Source organism: Mastigoproctus giganteus, chromosome 8, assembly GCF_048544385.1.
Source record: "Mastigoproctus giganteus isolate SK-2022 chromosome 8, ASM4854438v1, whole genome shotgun sequence".
Taxonomy (NCBI): domain Eukaryota; kingdom Metazoa; phylum Arthropoda; class Arachnida; order Uropygi; family Thelyphonidae; genus Mastigoproctus; species Mastigoproctus giganteus.
In genome coordinates, this window is record NC_143582.1 from 230,245,478 (window position 1) to 230,260,909 (window position 15,432).

At 32.1% G+C, this 15,432-nt stretch overlaps 1 protein-coding gene across 1 annotated transcript in view; it reads right to left on the reverse strand.

The window, feature by feature from the left end:
- Positions 1 to 8,965: 8,965 nt before the first annotated feature.
- LOC150082408 (testis-expressed protein 2) overlaps positions 8,966 to 15,432 on the reverse strand; it is a 187,251-nt gene continuing 180,784 nt past the window's right edge. Inside the window, exon 9 of the mRNA XM_090380511.1 lies at positions 8,966 to 9,043. Within this exon, the coding sequence (XP_090236637.1) occupies positions 8,966 to 9,043 (78 nt within the window). The remainder of the gene's footprint in view (positions 9,044 to 15,432) is intronic.

A 15,432-nucleotide genomic window follows, 5' to 3' on the forward strand; every position in this document is an offset into this window, starting at 1 on the left:
ACTAACAAAACAGAAAACTGGAATAATGGTTATTATTTCTTACACAAAATTCTGTACAGAAACAAACAAATAATGAACAATATAATTATTTTCAAATAGAAAGAAATGAAAGAATCACCAATAAATAACATCTTTATCCCATTACTTCACAATGCACAATAACCTAATTAACTTTCAAATAATTAAAACCGTATTCACATTAATTTGCTATAAATGTTGTTGTGAATATGCTTATCCTATTATTTAAGAAAAAGATAAGCATAAAAGAATCCTCTTTCTCATAAAATTTATCTCAATAAAGTTCGATATTCCAATAAAGCTTTTCTGTATATAGAAATCTTGACTTCAGATAACATTAAATCTCCATTAACAATATAAGTGAAACTACATACCAAGCATACCAATATACAAAAAATATATATTTTTTTTCCAATACAATACATAGCACATACAAAGGAAGCATGTTTTCACTTATTGCAGAAAAGTGTCATATATAACACAACAACAACAACAACAACAAAAAAAAAAGCATCTTTAAGGAAAACAAATTATTTTCAGCAGGATTCTTGGAAATTTCCAGAATCTTTTAATGAGGAATTCTGATGTATAATTTATATAACGTTCAAATTTAAGCTACTGCTACTATTTGTGAAATACTTTAAAGTGCAAGAGGATCACTATATGTAACTTGGGTCTAAATTGTAATTTTTTTTGTTAAAAGAACATCATTAATTAGAAATTAATACTAATGTACTATTACATTATATCACTTTTTAACTTCGGCACAACTAAATTTAAAACATAAAGAGTCATTCATGGCTATATATAGTGCTCAGAACTTCATTACTATTTTATGTAACCAAATTGTTTTAAGAATGCCTGATTATATATATATATATATATATATAAAAGCCTTTATCCCAGTCTTGTTCAAAACTTGATACAATAATATATTTGATAATTAAATTATATTTTATGAAATGTAATTTAACCCTGGGATAATCAAGAGGTGGTCCACATTTTCAATTTGAGAATAATATACACATAAGATATGTGCATACTGAAAATATAAGAAGTTTATATAATTAATAAACTTCTTATATGTCCATGGATTTAAAAGCAAGTATCTACAAGTTAACAACTGACACTGATTAGAATTAGTGTCTCAAAGTTAAGAATAATAATCAAATGAAGTATAAATTCCTGGTGAAAATTTAATATAACGTATATTAAATAAAATAAAATATAATGTATACTTAATAATGCAACTCAGAGGTATCTGTATAACACGGACTGCAACCTACTGATTTCCATCATAAAAATTGGGACAATTTTTTATATTAGTGATATCGTCCTTTAATGATAGCCTAACATAGATTTAACAATAACATAGGAAACCGTTATGCAGCATATAAACATTGATTTCAATATTAAACTCTATTCAAAGACAAAAAACATTTCTCAAACACAAATCAGTGGTAGGGTGTGATAGGTATTTGAAAAATTGGGAAGGGTATTATAATTCCCAGTTTCTGGTCCCCACCAATACAAAAAATTTGCAAATGCCAATTGAATAGGAATTTTTTCCCCTTTTTTATTGCTGTTTTGGTTTTCTTATTGTGGTTGTCAATAACATGCAATCTAAGCCATAAGGTGCAACTCGGTAATTTCACGCCTTTATGTTTACAAAGTGCAAACATGCAAAGAAGGCAGCAGTATAAGAAGCCATTGGTTTATGTTCATTAGTATAATAACTGGTGACCCACAAGAAAAAGAAGGTTAATGTTATTGTCTAAAGTTAAGCAAATGATGGTGTTTACCTTTTATCTCAGAAAGTAAATGTGCACATTTACATATTTACTTCAAATACTAATGTTAACATGAACAATATAGAACAAAGTATCAATATATACAATGTACAATTTTTAAACTTATAATTTGTACATTACAACATACATCTATCTTTCTCAGATAGAAGATGATTAATACAATCTTTCAAAATTTTATTCAATTTATTTGCAATAACTACCAAAAAGTATTTCACTCATCAAACAGAACTGATTGCTTGCTTTGTGAACATAAAGTGAATTTGATATCTTAATGATCTTTCTACATTTGTATTGCACAATTGTGAAATTCCAAGCACATATATTCCATAACAATGCTGCTCTATTTAAAAAGTAGAATGAGGGAAGTATGTATGTGAATTAATATATGGAATGGATAAATAAATTTAAATAGAGATGCTACATATCATTAAACAGCACTGCTTAGAAAATTAATATATTTTACTATGCAACATAACCAGGATTTGGAATGGGGATATAAAGCCATTTTCAGCCAACTTTATGTTAAAAAAAAAAAAAAACTTACAAAACCACTGAAAATATCAGCAATACTTTATTACTTAAGTTTTTTTAGTAGTTTATTAATTTATTTAAAAAAATAACAGCATCTTGTTTGGGAGAACTAAACACCCCTACTACTGAATACAATACAGGTTTTATACAAGAAATTTAAAGCACATATTTTAAACAGAATATTTAAGAAGAAATCAAATGTTTAATCTTTTAGTAAAATCACAAATGAAGACTTTTTCGAACTCAGAAAAACACAGGTTATTAATATTCTGAATATATATGTTAAAGTTTCATTGAGTAAAAACATTAGCATGACACATACATACATATCAAACTTGGCATTCAGTGAAACAAATGCTCCAGTCCTTAGCTGACTTTCTCATATTTAAGGATGTGTTATTTCCAAGTAGCCTTGGTATTGTGTTATGAAGACCAAATACTCACTTCCAGGGAGAAGTTTCTTTACTTCATTAAAAAATAATTCGCCATCCTTTGGATGGTTTCACTGATCACTGCAAATGCTAATTGAATACACGCATGGTGCCTTTTACAAAAAAGGAAAAAAAGCATATGCTTCGTGGGGTTAGACCAAGGAAGCATGAAAATATATAACTGAGTAGTATAAGAAAGTTGCTAGCACAGGAACTTTTGTTTGCCTTTATAGTTTGGAAATAATGAATTCAATCTTTCATCTAGTCAAACTATTATTAGCAATTTTTAACAACTGTGCTTACTTTGGTTGTTTCTGATCTATGTCTGGAGCCCGAGTGTGATTATGACAATTTTGTCTCAATTTTGCTATTAATTTATGAAAAAGGTATCTTTCTTTCTTTGTTTATTTTAACATCTATAATCAAGATCTGTTTTTATAAATATTTTATTCTCATAATAACTTCTTTTATAAACAACACTAATGAAAACTATGAAATGAATTTGGCAGGGTGTATTCTGATCTATATGCTGACAGCATGAGTTGAATTTCACTTTGTGAAGAAGCATTATAACTAACAATTTATATCTAGTGTTAATGTGGAATCTAGTATAGATACAAATCAGTAACCACTCACTTTAAAGACAAACATTAATTTAAAATTTTAAATCCATTAAAACAACCAACATATATGAAGTTTTATTTGCAATGTTACAAATACATTATAAGAAATACTGTACCAACTAACTCAATTTGGATTTCCAATTCGCTCACCACTTTAGTATTAATCAGAGAAAACAATTCAAGGCCAAAATTGGCAAAAAAAAAAAAAAAACCCCAATCGATCTCAATTTACTCATCATCAAAAAGTAACTACCCAATTCTGCCTTGAACTTTAGCAGACTCTCCAACTCTCTATGTCAACTTGAGAGTTGCCGTAGAGAGTCTGTTAAAGACATCTTATTCTAACGATCGACAGCACTAAGTAAATTAAGATATTACTATGGTGGTTAATTCAATATTATTTATGATTATTTTATTATAAAGTGAGTGATGAAAGTAATGGGAAATATTCTATTCTTATGCATATATCACAGACAACTGAAAATGATACATATACAATTTTTCTTTCATATTTAAACAGTCCTAATATTATTACAACATATCTCATAATTAGCAAATGGCAATCCTGGTGCACTACTACAACAATCAATAAACTGGACGCCAATAAAATAATGGATGTGTGAGCAAATTCATCGTAATGCACATCATGAAATATGTGAATAAGGTAACGAAATACGTGAACAAATGATAGTGGCATAGAAATAGATAATGCATGGAAAATTCCTTTATGGCAGCAACAATATATTATTCAGGTGAAGAAATTTCCTTTTTCAAAAGACACCTCACTGTGTAAAAATATAGCTATGTATGAATGTAGCTATATGGCAGTGTGACAAAGATGACAATGACTGCAATGAATTGACAATTTGGACTGCACTGCACTGCCCATAGTCTGCTAACATGGCTGCAAGTTAGGCTTTTCGTTTCATTACATCATCTTCATTCAGAATTATAAAAATAATTCTGAATGAAAGTGAGTTTCATTACAGCCTACTGATGTGTTATGTAATTACTTCACACTGATTTGGAAACCATCAAAATAAAATGATATAATAAGAGGTGGGAGGTGAGAGTCAAATACCAACATTTACAAGAACACATACAGTCAGCATTCATGCTATTTGCTTTCTGTGAATTTTCTGTTTAATGGATCATTTTCCAACAAAAACAGTTCATTTAACTAATATTAGTTATCATATATCATAAAAAAAAGTCAAGAGAGAAAATTTCCACAAGCTCTCTCTCATCTGGATCTCCTAATGTTAACTGTTTGCCCTTTTAAAGTGAGACAGATGACACACACAGAAAAAAAAAAAAAAATAATAAAATAAATAAATAAAATAAACTGAAAATAATAATAAAAAAGATTCAGATGTAGAAATTGAAGCTACACATAACAAAACAGATAATTGTTCATAGTATAATAACAAGGTGTAGGTGCAAAAACATAACACATCACAACCAAAACAAAGAATTCAGGTTACTCCAATGAAATAATGTTTTCCCATTACTTTCATACTATTGCTACTATGTGTATACAGTTCATAATGCATATACATGATAATGTTATTCTATTATTTTATGTTATTAATTGTTATTTTATGATGCTCTTTAATATTACTTTGTAACATTACTGGTGGTTCCCTAAAAACTTTTAGTTAGAATTTTAAAGATGAAAACTTAACGTTTAATAACAAATATTTATCAGAACACGATAAACATATAAGCACAGAAAGTGAAGTGAAAAGTTAACTATTTTTAATTTCTGAATAATGAATTCAAGTTTTTAACACAAAGCTGATATAAATTATTATATAAAATTTCCATCCGTAACAATTTATTTATTTACATTTTCATTGTAACATGAATGAATGCCAATGAGATTTGTTTCCATGCAATTAGTTGGCATTTAATTCAAAGCTGTTCATTTTAGATTTGCATTAATTTAATTTCATAAAATTATTTACAACTTCTGTTTTCCTCACAGACTGAATCTCTCTATCACCATTGACACTTCCAATACTCCATTTATAGAAATATTCCAGGAATAGGAGATATTGGTATGTGAAAAAAACACAGAAAAGTGCTTGCCAATGCACATAAAAGCTTAAAAAAAAAAAGTTTCCAATTGTGAAATTTATGATTTTTTTTTTTGGAGGTAAGGAGAGGAAAGGCTTGTAACATGGGATAGATCTCTTGAAGCCTAAGCATTTCATTACATTTTGGCAATACATAGAAAGAAAACAATTTCCTGGAAATGAGACAAATAGGTCTGAAGGAATAAGGTGATTTATTCCAACCAACACCAAAATCTTTTGTTCAATGAAATCTGTTTTAACAAATCTACTCTAAAACTAAAGGTAGGAATTATATGCAAACCTTAATTCACAAATTAAATATCTGAACCTCTTATTCTTATAAGAAACAATTTATTTCTACCAATATAATTTTAAATGTTTTCATTTATTTATAATTTATATTCTTTTGTCACAGGTCAATATTAGGATTCAACTCTTGAACTGACTAGGATTCAGTTCACTTTCAATGAGTGAAAAAATTGACCATGAGAATAAACTATAAATATTTTTCTACAACAATATTCATAATTCTGCCCAGTTTATTTTTGAAGTATAGGTAAAGTTGCTGATTACGAATTTCATGTTATATATATATATATATATATATAAAATTTATAATATATTTTAAAAATTTACTATCTAGATTTGGCAAAAACTGCAACCTTTGCCAAATAGAGTTGTTAATAAAAGTAGATTACAGATATACCAATCAAGTCAATATAGAATTAAAAAAAAAAAAAAAAAAATCATTTCCAGAGGGTCTGCCACCAACTGGATATGTGGAGTTTTAGAATCCAAAACTATTCATTAATTTTCAGTCAAGAACAACAAGCTTCCTAGTGACTAAGATGTGAGTGCTAATTGACACTTTGCTGATAGAAACAAATTTACAAAACTGCAACTATCCTTTAAAATCTTTGTGGAATTCCATGATGAATGAAATAGTTATTTTACTGAAAGGAGGATTTGCTGCATATTACTCTATGATACTGGAAACCAGCCAAATACAAATTACATAAGTTACCACATAACTCTGGTCCTTGCCCAGTTTGTATTTTTTCAAAGATTTTAGTGACGATTTAGCACATGAAGGTGGGAGGGGAAGACAACATTTAATTAGTCAACATTTCTAATATTAAATTACTACTCCTGCATGGAAACACAAAATGTGGTACTTAAATTAAGATTATTAGAATTAAAATCAATGTTATCATGAATCTCAACATCAGACTCCTGATAACATTTTTATTTTTCACTAGCAAAATGAGAGAATAAGGATGAGCATAGTTAGATTTTACAAATTCTTTATGACATTTAAATAGGAAATCTAAAGATTTCTGCTGGGAAGAATGCATACCTATCATAAACTTTTAACAAAAAGATGCAATAGGACTACCTAAGTAAGGAACACTACTGTGAAGTACAGCATAATCCAGACTGGTGGATACTGTAAAACTGATTTAGAATATACAGTTTGTAAAAAAAAATTGCAGAAACAGAGATGACACATAAAATGATTTTACTAGTAATGTAGTGGTCCTTCTCTATCAAATCACTGTATGATGGATTTTAACATTCTTTGGCCATATTCTTCTTTCTTTATTACGAAAATTTATGATTAACATATTATTTCAAATGGATTTATTAAATTTTGATTCCTAAAGAACTGAATTCTTCTTAAACATCTTGAAGATGTTAAACTTTTAAAACATTTTAAATTAACATTTTGAAGATGTTAGTTTAAATTCTTCAAACTAACGTCTACAAATAAAGAAGCACTGTAGAATGTACTGTTTTCAGATTCAAGTCAGAAAAATTATAATCGTAAAAAAAGAAGAAAAATAGCAGCATTTCAAGACAAAAAAAATGTTGCAATGTATATTTTAATATTAACTAAATTCACCAAAAGTAACAGTGTTTCTCTTATTGTTTACAGGAAAGAATTACATTGCTAATAATCCTAATAGGACAATTTAAGTTTTAACTAAACTGACACACACACACACACACACACACACACACACACACACACACACACACACACACACACACACACACACACACACACACACACACACACACACACACACACAAAGTAGTAAATGAAATCATTTCCCTAGGTTTCGCTATTACAATTTAACCTATCAATTTATAGTAGAAATTTACAAATTAATTGCTGCTTAAGATCTTTACTTCAAATAAATATTATTACAGATGTAACTGAAATCAATATAACATAAAAATGCAGATTTCTAAATTATATTGACAATGTGCTTATCATATAATGACTAGTTATAGACTAGTTGGATCAAAATTTATTTACTTTAACAAGCTGAAGATTTTATCAATATTAACTATTAATTTGTTTAAAATTACAAACTATTATAAATGGCTGAGAAAATACAATCCTTTGAAGAGCAATGTAAAGTTATCATTAAAAAAAGATGCGAGTTCAAGCAATATTCTTTAAAATAATTTAACTACAATATGTACACAGATTATTTCACTGTACAGATGAAGGTAAAGGTGGAAGTCTGTTGATAAAATTTCTAACATGTAAATACTCTGTTTTTGTTATGAAATGAATTTAAAGAACATAAGTGGCAAGAAAACAAGATTGAAGGCGATGAAATTAGGAATTAGATTTCTTTAAATATTCTGTGCTTTTATGTTTTTAATTAGTTAAATATTAAAGTAAATATCAGATAAATGAAAATAATAAAAAAAATGATTACAGTTACAATAAACAATTATCAAAATAAACTATAACACAAATAATTTTATCAAAAAAATCATTCTTACTTTTGTTGAATACACACAACATTATGTATAATGGTGAACAAGGAAAATTAAATATATTCAACTAGTTTGCAATAGGGATAATAATAATGCAATTTTCTGCATAGATATCATATATGATATGCTTCTATAGCAAATCTTGGTAGCTGCTTGTATTAAAATACTATACTACTCATTTAAGAATTCTTTTATAAAGGAAAACACAACCAAAGATATTGCCACCTTTTCATTTAACAACGTAATCTGAGCAACAGTTAAGACTTCTGGTGTATGATGTGGCAATTTATTTTTTTTTATTTACTAAAAGTTCATTGCACTAAATGGCAATTTACTGATATTAAAAGAAAAATTTCATGCATGCATACAAAAGGTCAATAATAATAAATAGTTCACTTCTGAACAAATATGAAATATGTTTGAACATACATTTTTTTGGTTTACCTTTGCAATGTTTGGCATTTTGGTTCATTGTAGCATCTTGACACTTTTCTGCATTGCAGAAATAAATGGAATATCTAGGAAATGCCTAACAATCATGGCAGAGCATTATATACACTTTAAATCGTCAAGTTTATTGATCACAATATACAACAGACTTAACATAGAAAAATTCTATTTTTCCAATCTTGGCCATATGAAAGACAAAAGGTAAGCAGCAAGCCATTAGCCAAATGTCATGAATAATCTGATGATAAGCCAGAATGCATGAAGGGAATGACAATATTATCCATATTTGGCATGACAAAGATTTTCTGCAAGAATAAAGAATGAAACCATATCTTAATATTATGGTGGAAATATTAAATATTTCTAAGTGAGCAAAAAAAACCAAAAAAAAAAAAAAAACCAGATAATTTATAGTTAATTGATACTGACATACAATTATAAACATACCATTTTAACATCTAAATGAAAAAAATAACAAAAAAATTTGAATATAAAAACTTATTTCACAAGTTAAAACTGAGTTGGATGATTTAGAAAATAATATATGAAATGGCAACCTAGATCATGCTTTGTCTGTATTTTATGTAAATTCTACATGTTTTAAAGATATGTTTTGTGTGGGGGTTAAAACTTTTTTTGTCAGCAGGGAACCCTACAAAGTCCAAAATGTGACTTACAATACTAGTTGAAAAATTCCGAAAGAGTTCCTCCTATCACAGGCAATATTTGAACACTGTCACCTCTATTCTACGAGGAAAAAACAGAAGTGTCAAGGATCAAATAAGAATTGTTAAGAATTTGAATCATCCCATGGAGATTCTATTTAAATATGAGCCAAAATGAAGTCAAAGGTAGTTCTGAAGATGGTTTTCTAACTGCACACTATTATTTTAATGTAATGACTGAAAAGACAATGTGTGTGTGTGTGAGAGAGAGAGAGAGAGAGAGAGAGAGAGAGAGAGAGAGAGAGAGAGAGAGAGAATCAGATGCTTTATCTTTCAAAATTAGAAATGTTTGCTAAAGCCAGCAATTGCTGCCATTGTTATATGATACAATGTATACCTCGAACTAGATAGCGTGAGTTTTAACGGAAAACTAGATAGCGAGTATAGTAGTATCAATTAATCAGTAAAATTTACTAATCTTATTAAATTTCACTGTCAATTAAATTGTACTTTTTTTTTTTTTTTTTAACTAAATACATATAACGACCTAGTTTTTACAAAAGTAACACTATAAATTAAAACACATAACTTCGACAGGAAAAAAGAAAGTCATAACGTAACTCGGAGATAATATTCGATTCTGAAATACATATATATATAGTTTATAACTGCGTTGGAATATAAGTTTAGGGTTATATTTTCTACTGGAATTTTATTTGAAACTGAACAGAAATCATGACCCAGCCCAGAGCAGCAAAGCAAAATGCTCAAACTAATGGGAGTGCTGTGGCTCAGGGGAGAACTGAGGGGGGGGGACTACGGTTGTCCTCTGAATCACAGCCTTTTGAAATGCACTGCTTGTTTGATGTTTGTGGAGCAATCAGGAAAGAGACATGATATTGCCAAGGGGTGTGAGGAAATCAGACACCAACTCGGCGTTGCTATGGGCCTATATGAGAGCTTGAAGGACAAGGTGGATGTCCTCATAGGATTTAAATTGAGGGCCTATCAAGTTGTCAATATCAATGCCAGAGCTTGCACTTGAACATCAAGCAACACAGCGATAACCCCCAAGGCAGAATGCGCCGGTCCCAAAGGGACTAGTTGTTGTCGGTGACTCTTTTGTCAGGGAAACGGGGAACATATTGTGCAAAAAGGATAGGCGGAACAGGACCAGTGTATGTCTGCCAGGGGCAAAGGTTGATGACGTTGTAGACATCATCTTTCAAGAGCACAAAGAGTGATATTGTTGTACACATTGGCACTAATGATATTAAGAGTAGGAGACCGGTGGAATTACTTAACAAGTACAGGTCAATGTTGAAAGCAACCCGTGAGTTAGGGTTGAAATTGAAAGTGTCTGCAATTATTGACCAGATACGATAGAAGGGAGCATATGATGAGAGCCTTGTTGATCAATTTGGCCCTGGAGAGATTGTGCAAGGCTCAAGGGGTAGAATTTTTCACAGCCTGATCTGTGCTTGTTAACAGGAGAGACTGCTTCTACAGGGATGGGATACACTTAAATAGAAAGGGTGCAAGGATATTTGCTGATGCTATCAGAGTTAGGTGAGTCAGAAAACTGCTAGCATGAGAGGGATACATGGACTAATAGATTAACAGTAGCTGCTGGCAGAGCTGAAAGTGATTCTTGCACAACTTCTATTGAAATGCAATTGAACAGCAGCATGGAAAGCAACACAATGGAGATTTCCAGGACTGCTGGGAGTCATAGTGGAAAAAGTAAATACATGGGCTGTGTTAGGGTAACGAAGAGTAGAAACAGGTGCATGTATACTTGCATGTACACCAATGCTAGGAGTGTAGTTAATAAATTTGATGAGCTTGAAGTGCTGGTGAAGACATCACGTGCAGATACTCTTGGGATATCAGAGACATGGTGTCACACAGACATAAGCAGAGCAGAATTAGAATTTGGAGAGTACAATGTTAGTTAAGAAACACAAAATCTAAGGAAGTGCATCCAGTTGACGTTGGAGGACAATGCAATGTTGAGTCTGCTTGGTGTGACAGAAGCACTGGGAAAGGAAAAACGAGAGTAGGTGTGTTACAGGCCCAATGAATCTGATCAGTATAATGAGCAATTGTGCAAAGAAATAGTGGGCCAGTAAATCAGAGTGTCTTATAATGGTGGATTATAATTTCCCAGAGATTGACTGGAATTTTTGGGTTGGTCACCCAGACACTAGCAAGGTTTTTGTGGATTTATTGCATGATTGTTTTCTACAGCAGCATGTTCGGGCGTCAACTAGAGGGAGTAATACTCTTGATCTGATTATCAATTGCGTTTCTTCATGCATTAAGAATCTGCAGATAAAGGAACCACTAGGTGGCAGTGATCACAGTGTCTGAAGTGGGATTTACTGAAAGAGGTAAAGGGTAGGGTTTTTGCTTTCGTAAAGGTGACTACAGTGGTCTGAGACAGTATTTAAATTCTATACAGTGGTACTAACTGATGATGTTATCAACAGAAAATCAAAATGGGAAGCATTCAAAGAATTAATCTTGGATACTACTAGGCTTTTGATACCAACTAAGAAATATTGTTCAAGATTTAGGCCTAAATGAATGTCAGATGAACTAATTAGACATGTGGCAGAAAAGAAAAATGCATGGGATCCATAAATTAACAGGTGACACAAAAGCCCATGATAGATATAAGCTGTTGTTGTTATTTGGTTTTTAGGAGCATTAGCAACTAAGGCCACATTGCTCAGGGGTATGCGGTGGTCATTTCCTGACCTTTCCGAACCTTCCGTATTTGATGGTCACGGGCTTGAACCCGGTTTAATCAAGAAGCGCGTGCTACGCACTGCTGCTCCTGCCCATCTGGCTACGGATGGTGCCAGAGATAAGCTGGTCTGTAACCAAGTCACAAAGGAGGTTAGGCAGCAAAGGCAGATTATGAGAAATCTTTGGCAAAGGATGCAAAGAGTTCTTTACTTATGTAAACTCTAGAAGGAAGGGGATGAATCAGATTGGTCCACTTGATATCGATGGTTCAACTGTTGATGATCTTGCTCAGGTAGCTAACAAACTAAATGAATATTTTGCATCTGCATTTCACATATGAGGAGTTATTCAGGAAGGGGAATGCCAGAGGTTTATTAAACTCTGACAGTGTGCTAGATAATCTTGTAATAACTGAGAGTAAAGTGGAGGAGAAATTATTGAAGATAAACGTAAGAAAGACACCTGAGGTGGATGGAATCTATCCAGGTATATTAAAAGGAGGCAGCAAAGGAAGTAAGCAAACTCTTAGCCACGAGAGTTTCCTTGGACTCCGGGGAGGTACCCATGGACTGCAGATGTCCAAATGTAACCCCAATCCACAAAGGAGGATCAAAGGGAGGCACAGGCAATTACAGACCAGTTTAACTTCTGTTCCAGGGAAATTAATGGAGCCCCTGGTTAAAGAAGTATTGCAGGATCATCTAGACAAGACATCATTTATAGCTCGGACACAGCATGTGTTTGTTAAGGGGAAGTCTTGTCTGACCAATTTGATTGGACACTATGATGTAGTCACAAAGGAACTGGATGCAAAGAATAATTTTGATATCATATTTGAATCTTAGAAGGCTTTTGATACTGTTGCACATAGAAGACTGCTGACAAATTGGAGCAGTCTGGCATTGGAGGCAAATTGCTGCTATAATAAATAAATAAATTTTCTAATTCAAATAGATATTTACAGTATACCCAGTTATAAAATATAAGTCCAAATTCAGTTAGCTTTCGGAACACGTGTCCCTTTATCAACTAAGTTGATAAAGGGACACGTGTTCCGAAAGCTAACTGAATTTGTACTTATATTTTATAACTGGGTATACTGTAAATATCTATTTGAATTATTAAACTATGGACCCCAGTACTCCAGGCCCATTTGTCACTAAATAAATTTTCTGTTTATACTCCAGGACGATCAAACGGTCAGAGGAGTTCGCATGATAGATTGAATACAAAAAACAGCACTGTATTCAGTAGTCACGGGCTTGAACCCCGGTCAATCAAGGCACGTGTACTTAGGCACATGCGTGCCTGACCACTAGGCTACGGTGGCCTAGATAAAGGGATGGTTGAGTGGGAGAAGGCAGAGAGTGGTAATCAATGGACACTGCTCTTATTGGACTAAATGTTATTAGTGGAGTCCCCCAGGGTTCAGTGTTGGTCCAGTGTTGTTCTCTGTATTTATTAATGATATTTATGAAGGTATATCAGGCTTAAAGTCTACATTTACAGATGATATGAAGGTTGGCAGGGTTGTTAATGACACTAATGACAGTGTGCTACTGCAAGAAGATCTAGAAACGAGAGCAGCTGGGCTGAGAAGTCGCAACTGAAGTTTAACATTGACAAATGTTAAGTACTGCATATGGGTAGCAGTAACCCCCGAGTAACATATCAACTGTGTGGTAATACACTGACAGTAGTAGAGAATGAAAAGGACCTGGGAGTAATCTTGCAGTCATATATAATTTTTCTGAGCAATGTAGACAGTCTGCAAGAATAGCTCATGGTGGCTTGTCAATGATATACAGGAATTTTTCTAGCAGAGATAAGGAGGTGATTATCCTCTTGTATAAGGCAATGATCAGGCCACACCTTGAGTACTGTATACAGGTCTGGAGGTCTCATTTTAAGAAGGATGTAGAGCTGTTGGAACAAGTACAGAGAAGGGCAACAAGATTAGTGAATGGAACAAAGGGTTGCTCTCATGAAGAAAGGCTTAAGTTCCACAAATTGCAATGTTAGGAGACAGGCACCTGCGAGGTGATCTGCTTGAATGGTTTCAGCAGGCTGAATGCTGATTGGATTCTTCCTCTTGCTCGGAATAATTGCCTGAGAGTGCATAAATTTAAATTGAGGAAAGCCGGTTGTAGGATAGATGTGGGGAAGTTTGTCTTTAGCCAGCAGGTGATTGATTGCTGGAACAAACTTCCATCTGTTATTGTAGAAGTTTATAGCTTAAAGAGATTCATGGCAGAACTAGAGAAACATTGGGAGCAAGTGGATGGGTAAAATGAGAAGGGTGTGTATGGGTTTTTTTTTTTTTTTTTGGCTGATGCTATATAAGCTTGCTTTCTTGCATCATGTGCTCTTGCTAATGCTAATGTCTAAATAAATTTGAACTACATCTCCATAAAATACAGATGCAGGAAAATATAAGGCAATTAAACAATAATAACCTTACTACAATTTCAAACATTTATAATGAGTGTTGTTTCCCATCAGTTTGGAGTTGTGTTCATATCTCAGAGGCAATGCTATAGGAAAAACAGAAATGGCAGATGTTATAAGAGCTGAGAAAGCACAGTGTGTTTGTTGTGGTTTAAGAATTCTGTTGGTGGCTTTGTGCATAAATAGCACACAAATTTTGTAATATAGGAAAATCTTACATATAAGTCTTAGGAAGTTTTATTTTGTATTTCTTTCCTATTTTCCTTAAAGACATTGTCAACCAGCGTTGTACTACACAAGTACAGTGAAATGATTGCACATTATAGAGAATATTACATTTCTATTTTGCAATGTAACACATAATGGCTAACTAGTTAAAGAAAATATGCCACAAAATCTTTTTAAAAAATTGCAATTTTAATGTAGTTTTACTATTTTTTTTTTTTTACAAAAAGAAAAAGGAGAAAAACTGTTTTGAGCAAAAAGATAGAGAAACTCTCTGTCATCAGCTATATTATGAGATGAAGGGATCAGATTGAGTAAAAAAATGGGATTCTCTGTTGTAAATCCGGAGAGTTAGCATCTATGCTAATTTATTCAGAATGGTCACAGGTGGTAAATGCATAAAGAGACTCCAATACAACCGAAAGAAAAAGTTAAGAAAAGAGCACCAGCTGTTTGAAAATGGTGGACTCTCCTATGACAGTGTTCCTGCACAAGCTGCACTCTCCATTCAAGAAATTGACTCAAAAACTACTCCTGTAATACCTCACTCTCCCCATTGACCTGTTCTTACATCCCAACTCAAAATAAAGTTGAAAGATAAA